At 51.1% G+C, this 16,216-nt stretch overlaps 1 protein-coding gene across 7 annotated transcripts in view; it reads left to right on the top strand.

Moving 5' to 3' along the window:
• Positions 1-16,216, top strand: part of OTOF (otoferlin) — a 106,823-nt gene that overhangs the window by 35,225 nt on the left and 55,382 nt on the right. For 4 of the 7 annotated variants that reach the window (XM_069850592.1, XM_069850599.1, XM_069850591.1 and 1 more), the window contains exons 4-6: positions 1,854-1,953; positions 5,318-5,529; positions 10,330-10,416. In XM_069850592.1, the coding sequence (XP_069706693.1) occupies positions 1,854-1,953; positions 5,318-5,529; positions 10,330-10,416 (399 nt within the window). The remainder of the gene's footprint in view (positions 1-1,853; positions 1,954-5,317; positions 5,530-10,329; positions 10,417-16,216) is intronic. The other 3 variants (XM_069850594.1, XM_069850593.1, XM_069850598.1) reach the window with 1 other exon arrangement.

The raw sequence follows: 16,216 nt of genomic DNA, 5'->3' as shown, positions 1-16,216 counted from the left end.
TGAACCAACCAGGCTGGGTTTGAAATGGGAGCTGTTCTTACAGTCTGATAAAATTACGAGTGACCCAGAAAAACTCCCTCTCTTTCCATCAGCAGAAACGCCAGGGAGGCGAGCAGGGGTACTTGATAAATTATGAAACACTTGGAAATGAAAGGCTGTGTAGACAAGCACTGAATATTGCATTTCCTCTTGCTTGGCTCTTGCCTGCTCAGGAAAATGAGTTGGGAGAAGTCCTGAGAAGGAGCACATTATCCCAAGCCTAGTGCAGAGCTGGGGAGGGCAGAAGCGTGTAAGTCAGGCTGAAAGGGTTGCCAAGACATGCTCAGAGGATGGTGAAAGGATCTACTTCTCACCACATCCAGATGAACATGGGCCCTGGCAGCCAAGAGGGTGAACCATGTCCTGGGGAGCACCCAGCACAGCATTGCCAGCCAGGCAAGGGAAGGGATTGTCCCGCTCTGCTCCACACTGGTGCAGCCCCACCTTGAGCACTGGGGGTAGTTTTGGGTGCCACAGGATAGAAAAGATCTAAAGCTGCTGGAGAGCATCCAGGGGAGGGCACAGGGTTGGTGAAAGGCTTACAGGAGAAGCTGTATGAGGAACAGCTGAAGTCACTGGGTTGTTCAGCTAGGAGAAGAGGAGACCGAGGGGAAACCTCATCGTAGTCTGCAGCTTCCTCACCTGGGGAGGAAGAGGAAGAGGAGCTGATCTCTTCTCTTTGGTGACCAATGACAGGACCTGAGGGAATGGCAGGAGGACACACCAAGGGAGCAGGTTGCTCAGAGCCCCATCCAACCTGACGTTGAGTGTTTCCAGGGATGGGGCCTTGACCACCTCTCTGGGCAAGGTGGGCTGGTGCCCCACCATTCTGAGCATAAAGAAATCCTTCCATCCAGTGCATTTCAGAGGGTGCTTTGAAGTATCAGGGGATGGCTTGAGAGCTGGGAAAGATGAACCACACCCTCAGCTCCGCCTCAGCCTGATCTGCTGATGCTGCTTTTAGCTACTGGTGTGGGTGCAGCATCAGGTTCTTGAGTCACACAGGGGCAAAGGCAGGAGAGGCCCCCTCGCTATCCCACTGCACAGCATGGGGAGTTCTTTTCTCCTTCTCTGCAATCACATCACAATAAGTCAGCATCGCAGTAAGCGATGTCTTAAGGTTTGCAAAGAAGTTGTTTAATCAGCAGCAGCTTTCTCACCATCCCCAGCCAGCACTGCAGGCGTATTCCTGGTGTGCCATGTAATATCTTCACTGTCATCTGGGGTCACAGCGCAGAAGATGAAATGCAAGGCAAGAGGGGTAAGGCAGCTCCGTATTCACTGTTTCAGGGCTTTTTCCATGTCAGGAATCACTTGTTGATTCATAGTTGGCTCTTCTCGGGCTGGGAAGGTCCCTCTGGTGCCATAGCAGCACACAAAGAACATAAAGCCAGAGGTTCCTGACAAGCCATGAGCTGGCAAATAAGTAATGACTTCTATTAGAGAACACAAGGCTTCTCCACTCTCTGTGGTATTGGTTTGGACCTGTAATTTAACAAATGGGGCTGCTTTTAGTGTGCACAGTGCTGCACTCCCTGGCTTTGTGCAGGGCAGGCTGCAGCAAGAACTAAGAGCAAGTAGACACCTTCATCCTGCTAATCCTGGAGGAGTTTAGGAGGTGATCAGATGCTTGGGGCAGAAACAGCCATGGTGGTTGCGACATGTTAGATGCCCTCACCTTAGGACTCTCTTCTCCCAAGCAAAACCAATCACACGAGCTCTGGCGACTTGGACAGCGAAGCCCTCTCAGTAAAAATGAACGCTGGTGGATACTCATGACAGCCCACCTGGCTTTTCTCTCCTTTGTTCTGTAGGCTCATTGGCACTTTCCGGATGGTCCTGCAAAAGGTGGTGGAGGAAGGGCAGGTAGAGGTGACGGACACGCTCATAGATGACAATAATTCAGCCATTCAGGTAGGTCACAAAGACTACGCAGCCACTGCTGCCCGGTCATCGGTCCACCTGTCTGTATTTCTGCTGACTCTATGGAACAGAGAAGTCTGTGTTCTGCACCTAAATCCTTAATCTTTCCTTCATACTGTTATTCTTGATCTGAAGGAGAAAGGCAGCCACGGTCGTCCTAAGGGTGAACAGCAAAGGCTTGATGTCCTGCAGGCTGTGAGAAGTTTAGGATGGGGCCAAAGCAGGAAGGGATCAGGTTTAACCTGCACACAGACAGGGCGCAATTCATAGAATCATTACGGTTGGAAAAGCCCTCTCAGCTCATCCAGTCCAGCCATCAGTCCAACCCCACTGTGATGACTAAACCATGTCCCAAAAAGCCATGGCCACACACTTCTTGAATCCCTCCAGGGAGGGGAACTCCACCACTGCCTTGGGCAGCTTCTGCCAGTGCTGGACAACCCTTTCCCTGAAGAAATTTTTCCTAATATCCAATCTAAGTGTCCCCAGATGCAATCTGTGACCATTTCCTCTCATCCTAACCCTTGTTCCTTGGCAGCAGAGCCCAACAGCCACCTGGCCCCTGCCTCCTTTCCAGGAGCTGTGGAGAGTGATGAGGTGTTCTCTCAGCCTCCTCTTCTCCAGACTAAACAGCCCCAGGTCCCTCGGCCGCTCCCAGGAGACCTGGGCTCCAGACCCTTCCCCAGCTCCATTGACCTGCTTGTGCCCAGTTCAGAAATAGCATGAAAATATCCTGCTTCTGGAGTCCCGTGGCAGCTCAGAGCATGTCGTGGTCCTCAGGTCCTAGCAGAGATGCTGAGTGACTGCTTTGACCACAGTCCCATGCTGAGCTCGCTTCCCAGTGCTCTCCTGCACATGAGCATCCCATGCTGTCTCTGCCCCAGCCTTCAGCACATCAGCTTCAATCCACACCAGCAGCACTGGTGGTTTGACTATATTTGTCTCTAACCTCAGCACTGCTTTTATCCCACCCATGTAGCACAGGAGGAACAACTCGTGCAGCACCTCAGATGAAGTCTCGCTCTTTATAAGCCTCTGGGGAAAATCAGGATAAGAAATACCACATAGTCTGGGTTTGCACCCCTCATCCAGAGCCCCCCGTGCTCAGGAAAAGGCTCTTTGCCTGCAGAGCAGCTGCTGTGCAATGCAGTGCATTTCTATCTGGTTAACGCATCTCATGGGAGCTGTTTCCCATGGAGACTGAGTTTTATAACACGCTTGGAAATGCAGCTACTTCTGATTTTCTTGGGTATCAAAACCCTGGTGTTTTAATTAAAAAAATAAAAACTCTAGCCTCCCCCTTCCCCTATTCCTTATATGCTGCTTCCTACATTCAGCATGAAGAAAAACTGCAGTTACTTGTAACCCTCTGTGCTAACAACAAGCAATTAGCACTGAAAAGATGAGTGGTTTCAGTAGCAGGAGACAGGACGTGACTTCTCCCGCAGGGCTAGAGGGAATAAAACCAATAAAAGCACAAAGAATGTAGTCCTGAGGAGAGACAGAAAATGAAGGGGGTGCAGACCTGCGAGCCAACAGTAATATCAAGGTTGAAAAAAAATAACTCCTGCAGTCCTTTTGGTTTATCAGAGTGAGAAGTTGCCTGATTGAAGTCCATGGGATCCAACAAAGAAGGAAACTCCCATATTCTTGAGACCTTTCAGTGTCACAGAGGGAGACAAGAAAATCAATGGATGAAGAGGGGAGAGTGAGATAAGATCTTAGGGAGAAATGTTTTCTTGTGAGGGTGGGGAGCCCTGGCCCAGGTTGCCCAGAGAAAAATCTACCTCCAAACTCGTGCTGCCAACATGCTGGTCTGAAGCAGGGCCAGCTCCAGCCATAAGTCCCCATCTCTGGATGAAGGGATTGGTGCATTTTCACCACCCATATTTCCTGGAAGGCACTTTCCAGGCTTAACTTCATCTTTCTGTAATCGAGCACAAAACGGAGGGTTGAAAATCCCTGGAGGTGTTCAGAGCCAGGTTGGATGGGGCTTTGAGCAACCTGATCCAGTGGGAGGTGTCCCTGCCCATGGCAGGGGTTGGAACTGGATGGGCTTTGAGGTCCCTTCCCACCCAAACCATTCCATGATTCTACGATTCAAGGAAAACTGGTTTCCTTTTTCTGAGCTGACTGCAAAACATCCCTGGCAGCTTCCAGCCAGCCCTAAGAATGTTATTGCCTTGCAAAGAGACTGAAAGAGTCAGCAATTGTAAATTCCGGAGGGATATTACGATCGTGTCGTCTGGCCTCCTACAAGAGAGGCTCTGGGATGGCTCAGAATGCGTTATTATCTCAAATGGTGAAAAAAAAAACAGGTAAAAATGATTTTAAGATGTCCAGTGACAGCGCAATCTCAGCCTTCAGTGAATCATTCCACTCAATGATTTTCTTTACTGTTAAATTGAGAGTTTTGTTTCCAGTGTAAATTTCTCTTGGTTTTAGCTGCTAATTTCCATTCAAACAAGGGATAATTTTATTTAGCCCAACCCAAAATCTTGCAGTTTGTTACACACATAATTTCTCATTTCCTTGAAAGGACTTTTAAACCTTTAAATCTAGGTTAAAAATGAGATTTTTTTGAAATAAAATAGCATTGAGGTGGTTTGAAAATGTGAAAAATTAATGTTTCAATGTGGATCCTCATCTCTCCTCTGCATTTGCTCTTTTAAGCAATCTGAAACAGCCAGGTGAGGTCAGTACCATCTGGCAATTCATTTTGATTGACTCTGATTTATATTTTGCCAAATGAAGAATAAAGTCAGTCAAAACCTGCCACAAATCATAGAATCAGAATTACAGAATGGTTTGAGTGGGAAGGGACCTCAAAGCCCACGCAGTTCCATCCTCTGCCATGGGCAGGGACACCTCCCACTGGATCAGGTTGCTCCAAGCTCCATCCAACCTGGCCTTGAACACCTCCAGGGATGAGGCAGCCACCACTTCTCTGGGCAACCTGGGCCAGGGCCTCTCCACCCTCACAGGAAAATATTTCTTCCTAACATCTCATCTCAATCTCCCCTCTTTCAGCTTCAAACCATTCCCCCTCATCCTACCCCTGCCCTCCCTGATCAAGAGCCCCTCCCCAGCTTTCCTGGAGCCCCTTTCAGTACTGGAGGCTGCTCTAAGGAGACCCAGAGACCTCGTGTTTAGGAGGAGACACAGCACCCTAACCTACTCCAACCATAGCTTGTTGATGGGATGACGAGCAGATGGAAAATACAACATATTGCCTGGAAGGATCCTATGTACTCAGAAAATGACGGCTAACAGCTCTTCCCACCTTTCAGATTTTGCAGGACCTTCCTTTCTCCCTGTGCTGCCCTGCTGATTGTGTCTTTTTTGTGTGTTGCAGACCAGCATCTCCATAGAGATCAGATACCAGGCTTTGGATGGGACAGTGGGCACATGGAATGACAAGGAGTTCCTGGAGACCCCCAGCGTCCACTCAGATGGGGATGGCAGATATCCCTTAGAGACCGACAGCCTCCTGTCTGGCCACCAGCAGGGTTCGGACATATCTCCAGGCAAATCCAACCAGCAGTCCACAGAGAGGAGCTTCAGAAGGTAACGTGGTGTTCAGCACTTCAAGATGTGTGATGGCAGCAGGGATGGGAAGGGCTTGGCATGTTATGAAAGGACAGCATCGCTTCAGTGCTCCTCTAAGGTGCATCACATCTCCTGACAGCCAGAAGACCCATTATCACGGCTCGAGGTAAAGATGGGCTGTATCTGGTGCCAGGAGGTCCCTGGTGCTCCACCATGCCTGAGTCTTCCAGCAAGCACTGAAGTTTGTAGCACGTGGCAGATGCTAGAGAGCAAATGTGGTTAAGTAGATTCAGAGAGGGTTGAGGGTCTGGCTGTGGATCACACCTCATGTTGGATGGGATTAGAGCCATGTGTGGGGTGTAGAGCCACACATGGAGATGTGTGGGGTCTTGCTCCCAGGACTGAGCTTCTCTTCAGGGCAGGAGGTGGAGATGCGCCAGAGGGCAAGTGGAGCTGCAGCCGGGCGCAGGAAGGGTGAGTTGGCCACAAAACCACAGCAGTGTGGATGCTTCTGTGGTGAGAGGTGAGCGTGATGGTGCCTCTGAGCTGTGTCCATGTGCTGGGGGCTATCCCAAGTGTGCACATCCCATGGCAAGGCAGTTGGCCCAGCAGAGGCTGGAGGAGAAAGCAGGGACGATGTGGAAACGGCAGAGGGAATAAGCTCTGGCACCTCCCTTGCAGCATTAACCCTCAAACAGACGAGCACTTAGCTTCTCACAGACATTGTCCATGCTACCTCCATGGTCTGTCAGGACCACAGTATCTCAACAGGCTTAAATAAAATCCTGTGCTGAAGGCAGTGCCTGGGCAGGTGAGCCCAGTTTGGATTGTCTGAGGGACCTGCACCCTCAGACCGGCTACATCAGATATGAGACACACCAGAACACCTCCAGTTCTTCTCAGTGTTGTTACTGGCTTTCTGTTCATTCAAGGGTCCTTAGCATCCCCCTTGTGTCTTTCTAAGTTCATGGGACCAGCCCAGGGACTGTATACTTTGGTTTCTTGACACAAAGCTGCAAACCCATCCTGGTGACAGGGATGGGTGGAGAGGTCTCAGGGCTGGGGAGCCCACAGCTGGCTGCCCATTGGGATGAAGTGTAAGCTGGGACCAGTTCTGCCATGAGCTGTAGCTTATGGATGCTCGGTCCTTGCTGGGAGGAGCAGTACCTTTACTATCTCATAAGCAGCCACGAGGCCAAGACACGGATAGGTGCTGAGGCAGCAGTGATGCTGTGTCAGGTTCAGCCCAGCCCATCACAGGTGCTTTGAACCCTGTGCTCAAATCCACACCAAACTCAACAGGCAACAGGAGAGCTCTCAAGCGTGAAACCACTTGTGTACAAAGGGTTCATGGGCTGTTAAGCCAGATTGCAATCAATTTCCTGGAGCCCTGTGTTCAGTTCTGAGGTTCCCAGCATAGGAAGGACATGGATCTGTTGGAGCAAGTCCAGAGGAGGCCATGGAGATGATCCAAGGGCTGGAGCACCTCCTGTACGAGGACAGGCTGAGAGAGAGATGCGATTGTTCAGCCTGGAGAAGAGAAGGCTGTGGGGAGACCTTAGAGCACCTTCCAGCACTGAAAGGGGCTCCAGGAAAGCAGGGGAAGGGGTCTTGATCAGGGAGTGCAGGGATAGGATGAGAGGGAATGGTTTTCAGCTGAAAGAGGGGAGATTGAGATGAGATCTTGGGAAGAAACGTTTTCCTGTGTGGGTGGGGAGGCCCTGACCCAGGTTGCCCAGAGAAGCTGTGTCTGCCCCATCCCTGGAGGTGTTCAAGGCCAGGTTGGATGGGGCTTGGAGCATCTTGATTCAGTGGGAGGTGTCCCTGCCCGTGGCAGGGGTTGGAACTGGATGGGCTTTGAGGTCCCTTCCCACACAAACCATTCTGTAATTCTGTGATTTTCAGGCACTTTTACATAGTTTATGCAGCTGTCTTGTCCATGGCAGTGACTTTGTTCACGTCTGCTGCAGTAGTTTTTGAACCTCTTTCAGTTGGGAGGGTGGCGACATCAAAGTCCTGAACTTGCTAAAAGTCTTGTGGAAAGAGATAAACTGGTAGAGGAGACTCTGTGAGCGGGATGGGCAGAGAGTGCAGGCAGCCCAGGCAGAGCTGGGTCCTCAGCTCACTCACTGCTCCCTGAATTGAGCACAGCCCTTGTCCAAGGGCTGCAGCCCCAAACGTGGGCAACCTGTGTGTTCACAGATCCACGTGGGAGCCCAGCCTGGAGGTAGGAATCCAAATATACCCCGCACTCTGGGTTTATGCAGCTATGTGCTTCAGCAGCACTTGCTTTCTGTCTGGGTTTACCACTTTATTGTGCCCATGTAAGGGCAAAATTTCTTTCCCCCGTGATGCGAGGTTGGGGGACGATATCTCCCCTTGCTTACATCACTGCTAGGCAGTTAATTAACTGTGTGAATTGGGCTGAAACCAGTGAATTTTCGAGCAAAATTGAAAGTACGGATTTGTTTCGCAGCTCAGTGGACCGTGATGCTACTGAGCAGGGAAGATGCTGAAGGATTTAAAAGGGGGATGGCAGGGCAGTGTAGCAGGTACAGCCCGGCTCGCAGAGCCCTCCCATCGCAGGGTCAAATCTCTGGAATCATGAAATGGTTTGAGTGGGAAGGAATCTTGAAGCCCATCCAGTTCCAACCCCCTGGCCATGGGCAGGGACACCTCCCATTGGATCAGGTTGCTCCAAGCCCCATCCAACCTGGCCTTGAACACCTCCAGGGATAAGGCAGCCACAACTTCTCAGGCAACCTGGGCTGGTTCCTCCCAGCCCTCACAGGAAAACGTTTCTTGCTGAGATCTCATCTCAATCTCCCCTCTTTCAGCTGAAGAACACTCGCCCTCATCCCGTCCCTGCAGTCCCTGAGAAAGAGCCCCTCCCCAGCTCCAACCTGTGCTTAGAGTGAAGACATCAAGGAGAGCCAGTCCCCTGCCCCTGAACCACTTGGAGTTGTTTTCTCCACCTAAATTAGTGAATTAAGTGCTGTCCGGGCTCTGTCCCTCACCCATCCACACTGGGACGCTGCCTGCCCAGGCTGGTTAAGCCAATACACCATCCCCATTGCATTGCAGGGATTAATCATAGAATCACAGAATCACAGAATGGTTTAGGTTGGAAGAAACCTCGAAGCTCATCTGGTTTTACCCCCAACTTCTGCTGGATCAGGTTTCTCAAAGCCCCATCCAACTTGGCCTGGAGCTCCTCTGTGTTCATATCTGGGATGCTGAGAAATCAGCATCCTGCCTGCATCATGTGGACTTTGGAGACACAAGCAGCACGATGCGAACATGACTTTACTCTCACCGGAGCTGTAATTAATGCTGCGAGGCTGATGCGTCGCCTACAGCGGGCGGTTAGATGGATCGAGGCTCTGAACTAGGTCTCCAGGGACAGTGAAGGCAGCCTAAAATGACCAGCTCAGCTGGAGGATGAGGACAACTCCATTTAGCCTAGCAGATCCCAGCCGAAGGCAGGATTTAAGAGGAGATACGTGTTTTGCTGAGCACCCCTGCCTGTGTGCACAGAGATGCTTCACGGCTGGAGGCTGCTGAGCTGTGCTGGCTGCGTGTGGAGTGTGCAAAGCAGAAGGAGTTTTTGAGGTCAGCTTGTACGGGGCTGGTGAAAAATCCTTCCCATGGGAGAGCAGAAGGAAAAGCAATGACTTGTTAGCAGGCAGCAGGGCCACGGGGAGGGTAAATACCACTGTGGCACCTGGACACGGTCCTGTGGCACTGATCCTTGCACGGGGTTTTCTCCATGGGTCAGTGCCTCCTGCCAGGTGGAAAAGTGTTTCTTGGTGGTTACAGTTTGGTGAAAATCCCTTGCGATTTGGTTTCAGTTTCCCCTTCGGATCTACAGTGCTTTAAAATATCAATCCCTTTTTACATAGGGTTTATCCTGAGTGAGGCTGAGTGCTGCCCATCAGCCCCAGTGCTGCCAAGAGGACACTGTAGCCCCTTCCCCATTGCTCCTCACAGGAGCAGGTGTGCAAACCTGGCCTGAGGGCAAGCCACTACACAATTATTTTAAAGGAGGAGAGGGAGGAATGTCCTTTAGCAGACATGCCAAAAAATGCAAGGCACATCAGTCCTACCATCCTAAGCGAGTTCATTTCTTGACAATTGCACTAAAACTCGTTTCACCTGCTGCTTTTGTCCCACAGAGCTTCCCCATATCCTTTGATTTGGAGACTTGGAATAATAGAGTCATGGAATGGTTTGGGTGGGAAGGAACCTCAAAGCCCATCCTGTTCCAACCCCCTGCCATGGGCAGGGACACCTCCCACTGGTTTTACCCCCAACTTTTGCTGGATCAGGTTGCTCCAAGCCCCATCCAACCTGACCTTGAACATCTCCAGGGATGGGGCAGCCACCACCTCTCTGGGCAACCTGGGCCAGGGACTCACCACCCTCACAGCAAAACATTTCTTCCCAAGATCTCACCTCCATCTCCCCTCTTGCAGCTGAAAACCACTCCGCCTTGTCCTATTCCTGCCCTCCCTGGTCAAGAGCCCCTCCCCAGCTTTCCTGGAGCCCCTTTCAGTGCTGGAGGCTTCTCTAAAGTCTCTCCATAGCCTTCTCTTCTCCAGGCTGAACAACCCCATCTCTCTCAGCCTGTCTTCGTACAGGAGGTGCTCCCCACTTTTCCCGCAGGTCATTTGGAGTGCGGGAGGCTGTCAGGCTTGGCTGTGTCTGGCACTCACCTCTGCCATGTCCATGGGACGTGGTCATTAATGTCACCACCACTACTGTCACAAATACCAAGGAGGGAAAGGGATGATGTTTTCCATGTCACTGCCCTCACAGGATGGAAGAGGACGAGATGTATTACCACAGTGAAGATGAACTTCTGGGAGAGGGGGACACCCTTAGCCAGGGATCCCTCAACACGAGGTAGGGAGCCAGTCAGCACCCACTGGTGCTGGTGCTGTGGGGTTTGCAGTGCTGTGTTGCTGTTGCTTTGTCCCTGTAGATGTTCCGTGGGCATTGCCCCTGGATTCCCATTTCTTGGCTGCAGGTGGACTGGTGGGGAGAAACAATGGAGCAGCTGGAAAAGCATCCTTGGAAAGGACGCTCAGGATAGGTAATGGGATGGAGAAAGGGCCTTGGGGTGAGGTTGCAGCTGGGGTGCTGCCTCACCTTTGAGGCCCCCTTCCTCCTCCAGGTCCCACCACACATCAGTCACGGTTATACGGTGTCCACGACATGGGGAAGAGCTTCTGTTGACATGCATGAGCATCTGATTCCTGTTTGCAGTGGCTTTTGTTGCAGTGCTGTGCTGTGAGTTGTTTCCCAGCGTGTGCCAGAAAGAGTTTGGGGAGGAGCTCTAAAAAAAGAGAAGTTCAGGTAAAACTCAGGGGCCAACCCAATGAGTCTGAGAGTGGCTCAGCTAGAGGACAGAGAATTTGGGAGGCTGGGAAGATGACTCAACCCGTGCTGGTCCAGGGATGGAAGAGAGCACATGAAGGTGGTGGTTCCTACATGCAGCTTTTCTGGGGAGCTCGTTTCTCATAGCAGCTCCTCGTGTAGCCTTGTCACCGAGTGCCTCAGGCTTCACTAGCATGAAGATCTTGACTCTGTTATGGGAATTTATGGCCACATCTATACCGTATACTGGTAAGCACCTCTGTCAAGTCTCATTAATTAAACAGTGCCAGGCCAAGCACTTGAAGTGCCCATAACCTTAATAAAATATTAGGACAATCTTGGAGAAGGTTTTGGCTGCCTAGTTCTGTCCTAAACCATGGCCAAGCAGGGTTAGAAGGTACAACAGCCATGGGCCAGTCCCAAAGGGCAGGATAGGCATTGCCCATCCAAACCCTTTCTTTAGATGGGAAGCGTTAGGATGAGTGCAATGTGTGCCAGGCAGTTTGGGTTCAGTGCAGTGAGGGTGTCCTTGAACATTTCATTTTGTAGCGTAGAGGTGCCTGGCTGTAGCACAGGCCTGATGAGCAGGATGCTCCAGAAGCACGTCTGCTCCTGCATGTGCCCCAGGCTGTAGATCCTTCTGGGATGCGTGGATGACTGGAGATGGAGAGACAAAGTGCACTGATGAGGCTGCTGGATACCTGGCAATCCTAGAATCATGGAATGGTTAGGGCTGGAAGGGACCTTAAAATATCCAGTTCCAACTCCCTGCCAAAAGCTCAAATGCCACTCTGGCCAAGCTCAGATGTGGGAGGCATCACTCCATGTGTTGGATGGGTGTTGGTGTGCAGTGCCTTCAACCTCCCCTGGGTACTACTGCTCAGTGTGGGGACTGAGGTGGGTCACACCAAGCTCTGGACTTGGCCACACTGAGGAAGCCAGGTTCAAAGCCAAGACCAGCTCCTCCCTTGCCTTCGAGAGCTGGGTCAGGCTCGGGATGAGCTGCTCATCCTTTTGGCACAGGACAGCCAAAATTCATAGAATCATAGAAATCTTTGCAAGGCAGCAGTGAGATGTGCTGTGGGGATAAGGGTAGAGAAACCCAGGTCTGACTGGGAGAGCATTCAGCTCCCTTCCCTGGAGATGCTGAAGTACAAGCTGGATGCATGTCTAAGGAACAGCTTGAGGCGAGCTGATCCCCCTTTGGGAAGAAGTTGGACTTGAAATCTTCTTGGCAGCCCCTTTGCCTGTAATTCGATGTGTCTTCACTGTCTGTTTCCATCCTCTGTGTCCCCCTGGGGGAGTTTGAATCCAAATGAAGGCAATGGAAAGATCTCTCTGGGGTTCTGCAGACTTTCCCTCAGCATTGTCTCCATCATGAAGCTGTTTACCTCCTCCCCTGGCTCATTAGGGACATTATTTTGTTATTCAACTGATTCCCTTTCCTGAGGAGATGCAGAAGAGGGGGAAACAAACAGACCTTGAAATGGGAAAAGCAGCAGCAACAAGCACTTCTCAGCTGTTTGCTTGCAGCTTAATAGATGCTGTTGCGATGAGCGCTGAAAATCTATGCTGGCAGTGGGAATTATATCAGCTATTTGCAGCCAGGCTCAGTCCCTCTGCTGTCAGGAGAAGAGACACACCTTGCAGGGAGATACCAGATTTGTTCTTGTAACTCCTCCGTGTCCAGAGAAACAACTTCAATTCATAGAAAAACTTTGCACAAGTTGAATTATTGTGTTTTCTGGACAAAATCATAGAACCGCAGGGTGGTTTGGGTCAGAAGGGACCTTAAAGCTCATCCAGTTCCAACCCCCTTGCCACGGGCAGGGACACCTTCCACTGGATCAGGTTGCTTAAAGCAATGTCGGATGAAGGAATGAGATGGGGAGACACAGGTTGGTACAAGGTTAATAAATGGTCCAAGTGGAAGCATGGGTGAAGATTGGGTTCTGAGGCAGTAAAAGGCAGGAAAACCTGTAAGTACAGGCATGGTTTGCTGTTTCAGTCAAAGAGTTGAGGAGTGACCTCCTGAGCATCACTGCAGCTTGATGCTGTGGAGTAGAGAGGTCAAGTGTGGTCATCCTGCTGCCAGCATCCCTCCTCGCTCCCACCACCCCTCTTCTGCCAACACCTCCCTTTGCCTGGCCAAGCCAGCACCAGGTCAGGGCATGGATCTGCCTGGCAAAAAATAGTCAAACAGTAAATAAATAACTGCTCAGGGTTTTAAATTGTTTTATCAAGACTGGATCACTTCCAGCTCACAGTGGGACCACACACTGACCACCAAAGGAGCTGGTTCCAAACCTTGCCCCACCTTTGTTGTTGGCCTGTAGCCTGGAACTCGCTGAGCCTGGGCTCAGGCATTTCAGTTTTGCATAGAAGCTCAGACCTGCCTGCAGGCAGATGTCAGTGTCTGGCCAGGGTCACCTCCCTCCGGTGACTTAGAGGTGAGGAGGTCCTTATGCCCAGGAGCTGCACAGGCTGCCCAAGGAGGCACCAAGGGAAGACTGGTGGGGGTGTTTGGGATGTTGCAGCACTGCACTGTTACACAGTGGTAGGATAAGGATGCCAGATTTGCCCTCTCTTTGCCAGGCTTTGCTTTATCTCCCTTGGCAAAGTGAGACCTGAAAGCCCCATCTCAGTGCGTGATGCGCAGGGACCACCCTGCCCTCAGCAGTAGGAAGAAAGCCTTCGGAGAGACCATTTGCTCCCCACGAAGTCCCAGCAGGATTCGTGGCAAAGCAGTGCAGTTGCAAAGCTCTTTTTACTGTTTTCCTCCCTGACAAGGAAAAGTACCCAAGGGCCTAGAGCGCTTCCTTGCTTCCCCACTAATGATTCAGGCAGAGAAAAACAGCACAATGAGAAACAAAGCTGCAGTCAATAGACCTGCAGGAAGGAGTTTGTTGGAGGCTGCTGCCTAGCTGGAAATATTAGCTCAATATGATGGATTGGGAGCAGCCCTGAGGAGAAGGACCTGGGGTGTTGGGGGATGAGAAGCTCAACATGAGCCGACAATGGGTGTTCACAATCCAGAAAGTCAAACTGTGTCCTGGGCTGCATCCAAAGCAGTGGGACCAGCAGGGCCAGGGAGGGGGTTCTGCCCCTCTGGTGAGATCCCGCCTGGAGCCCTGCATCCAGCTCTGGATTCCTCAGCACAGAAGGGGCATGAACCTGTTGGAGAGAGACCAAAGGTGGCCACGGAGATGATCTGAGAGCTGGAGCACCTTCTGTACCAGGACAGGCTGAGAGAGTTGGAGTTGTTCAACTTGGAGAAGAGAAGGCTGCAGGGAGACCTTAGAGCACTGAAAGGGGCTCCAGAAAAGCTGGGGAGGGGCTCTTGATCAGCGAGTGCAGGGATAGGACAAGGGGGAACAGTTTTGAACTAAGGGAGGAGAGATTCAGACTGGATATAAGGAAGAACTCCTGCAGGTGCCACCAGGAGTGGCATGGGCAGCAGAGGGAGGATCAGACTGGTGCTGGGGGGCTGTGGATTCTCAGACATGCATGGAGTGGTTTGCTGTGTTGGCATGTTCTGAAGTTCTGCCTGTACTGAAGCAAATTGTCCTTACACACTGAAAAAATAGAAGAGCTCTATATTCTCATATCACAGTGTTTTTCCCCCCTCCTTCTCTGTAAATGCCCTAGCCTTGGAGATGATGCAGAAGAAGAGCAACATTCTAGGTAAATACCCACTCCAGCCCTGCTCAGATGCTGGCCCCAAAATCCTGCCTCTGCAGTGCTGAGACACATTCAAAGCCTTGCTCTCCAGAGAGTGCCTCCTTCCATCCAGGTTTAAATGTCAGAACTTGGAGGCTCAGATATGTTAAGTCAAGATTTACACGTTTCACCGGGGCTTACAGGCTAGGAACCTCCTTGCCTTATGCAGCATCCATAGGATGAAGCAAGCCATGGCACAGAGGAGAGCATCTTCCCATCTGCTAGCTCATCAGTATGATCCCAGGTGGAGCTTTGTCTCTGTGTATGTCTGGGATGGTTTATGACAGCAGAGGGGCTGTGGTATTTTTTAAGCTGAAAAGGGGGAGATTGAGATGAGATCTTGGGAAGAAATGTTTTCCTGTGAGGGTGGGGAGGCCATGGCCCAGGTTGCCCAGGAAAGCTGTGGCTGCCCCATCCCTGGATGTGTTCAAGGCCAGGTTGGATGGGGATTTGAGCAACCTGATCCAGTGGGAGGTGTCCCTGCCCATGGCAGGAGGTTGGAACTGGATGGGCTTTGAGGTCCCTTCCAACCCAAACCATTCTATGATTCTATGCTTCCATGATATGATAGACCAGGAACCATCCCCAAAAACCACCTGGATGCAGTTTGTGGAGAGAAGAGACTTTATTTGTAGAGACACAACTCTGTCATGGCCAGGGAATAAGCCCTGGTCCATTTATTTACCAATATAGACTTATCCTGAGATTCCCAGTAAAGAGAGGTGGGCACTTCCAGGAACGGTTCAGAGAGGGCTTAAACCCTGGTGGATTTCTGAAATTTGGGTGGGCTAGGGCTGTACATGTCGCAACTCCCGACCACCTTGAAACTGAGATCCCAGGAAGCATCACCTGATAGCCGTTGGCCTTGAAATATTCATGGGTGGGACAGAGCTCTGCAGCCGAAAGCAATCTGGTCATGGTGAATTATTGATCCTCTCTTTTCTTGTGCATGCTGAGCGGATCCAAGAGTCTGGGCTCAACTCTCCGCCTGCCACTAATTAGCCCTGTGCAACACTCGCTCCAAAGCTGGGGTCAGTGCCAAGCGCTGGAGTTGAACTTGGTGATAGAAAGGATGGCAGGAGGCTGGGAGAGGCAGGACTCCCTTCTTCTGTCTGGCTGGTCAGCTTGGACTGCTCACTAGTGCAAACGTGTTTGCTTGGCACTATTGCTGCTCATGGTGGCTTTCCAAAACTGCTGTGTCTGTAGAGAGGTGGAAATTAGGTAGTGCAGTGAGGCATATGCCAGCACCATCCTGAATGGTCCTAGGAAGCTCAGAAGGATCTTGCAATGATCCCAGCCTTCATGGGTTGTTCCAATAGTCAAAAGAAAGAGGATGTTCACCCATATAGGATCTAACTCAGCCTCTGGATAAGTCTGTCTCCATCCTTGGCTCTTGTGGAAGACCAGTGCAGATGGGTTCATAACCTGCGTGTCCAGGTAGATAAGGAGGGTCCAAAATTGCTAAATCAAGTACGGAATCTAAGCACGCGTCCTAGGGATGTCACACACTGGATCATTCTCTCCATCAGCATAACCAGGCGAGTCCAGGGTCCTTTTTATCCTGAGCAAGGAAAAGTTAGAAGATGTCCCAAAGACTTTCAGCCCC

This window comes from Phaenicophaeus curvirostris, chromosome 2 (assembly GCF_032191515.1).
Source record: "Phaenicophaeus curvirostris isolate KB17595 chromosome 2, BPBGC_Pcur_1.0, whole genome shotgun sequence".
NCBI lineage: Eukaryota > Metazoa > Chordata > Aves > Cuculiformes > Cuculidae > Phaenicophaeus > Phaenicophaeus curvirostris.
The sequence above is the reverse complement of the archived record's forward strand: the minus strand, read 5'-3'. Positions and strand labels throughout refer to the sequence as shown.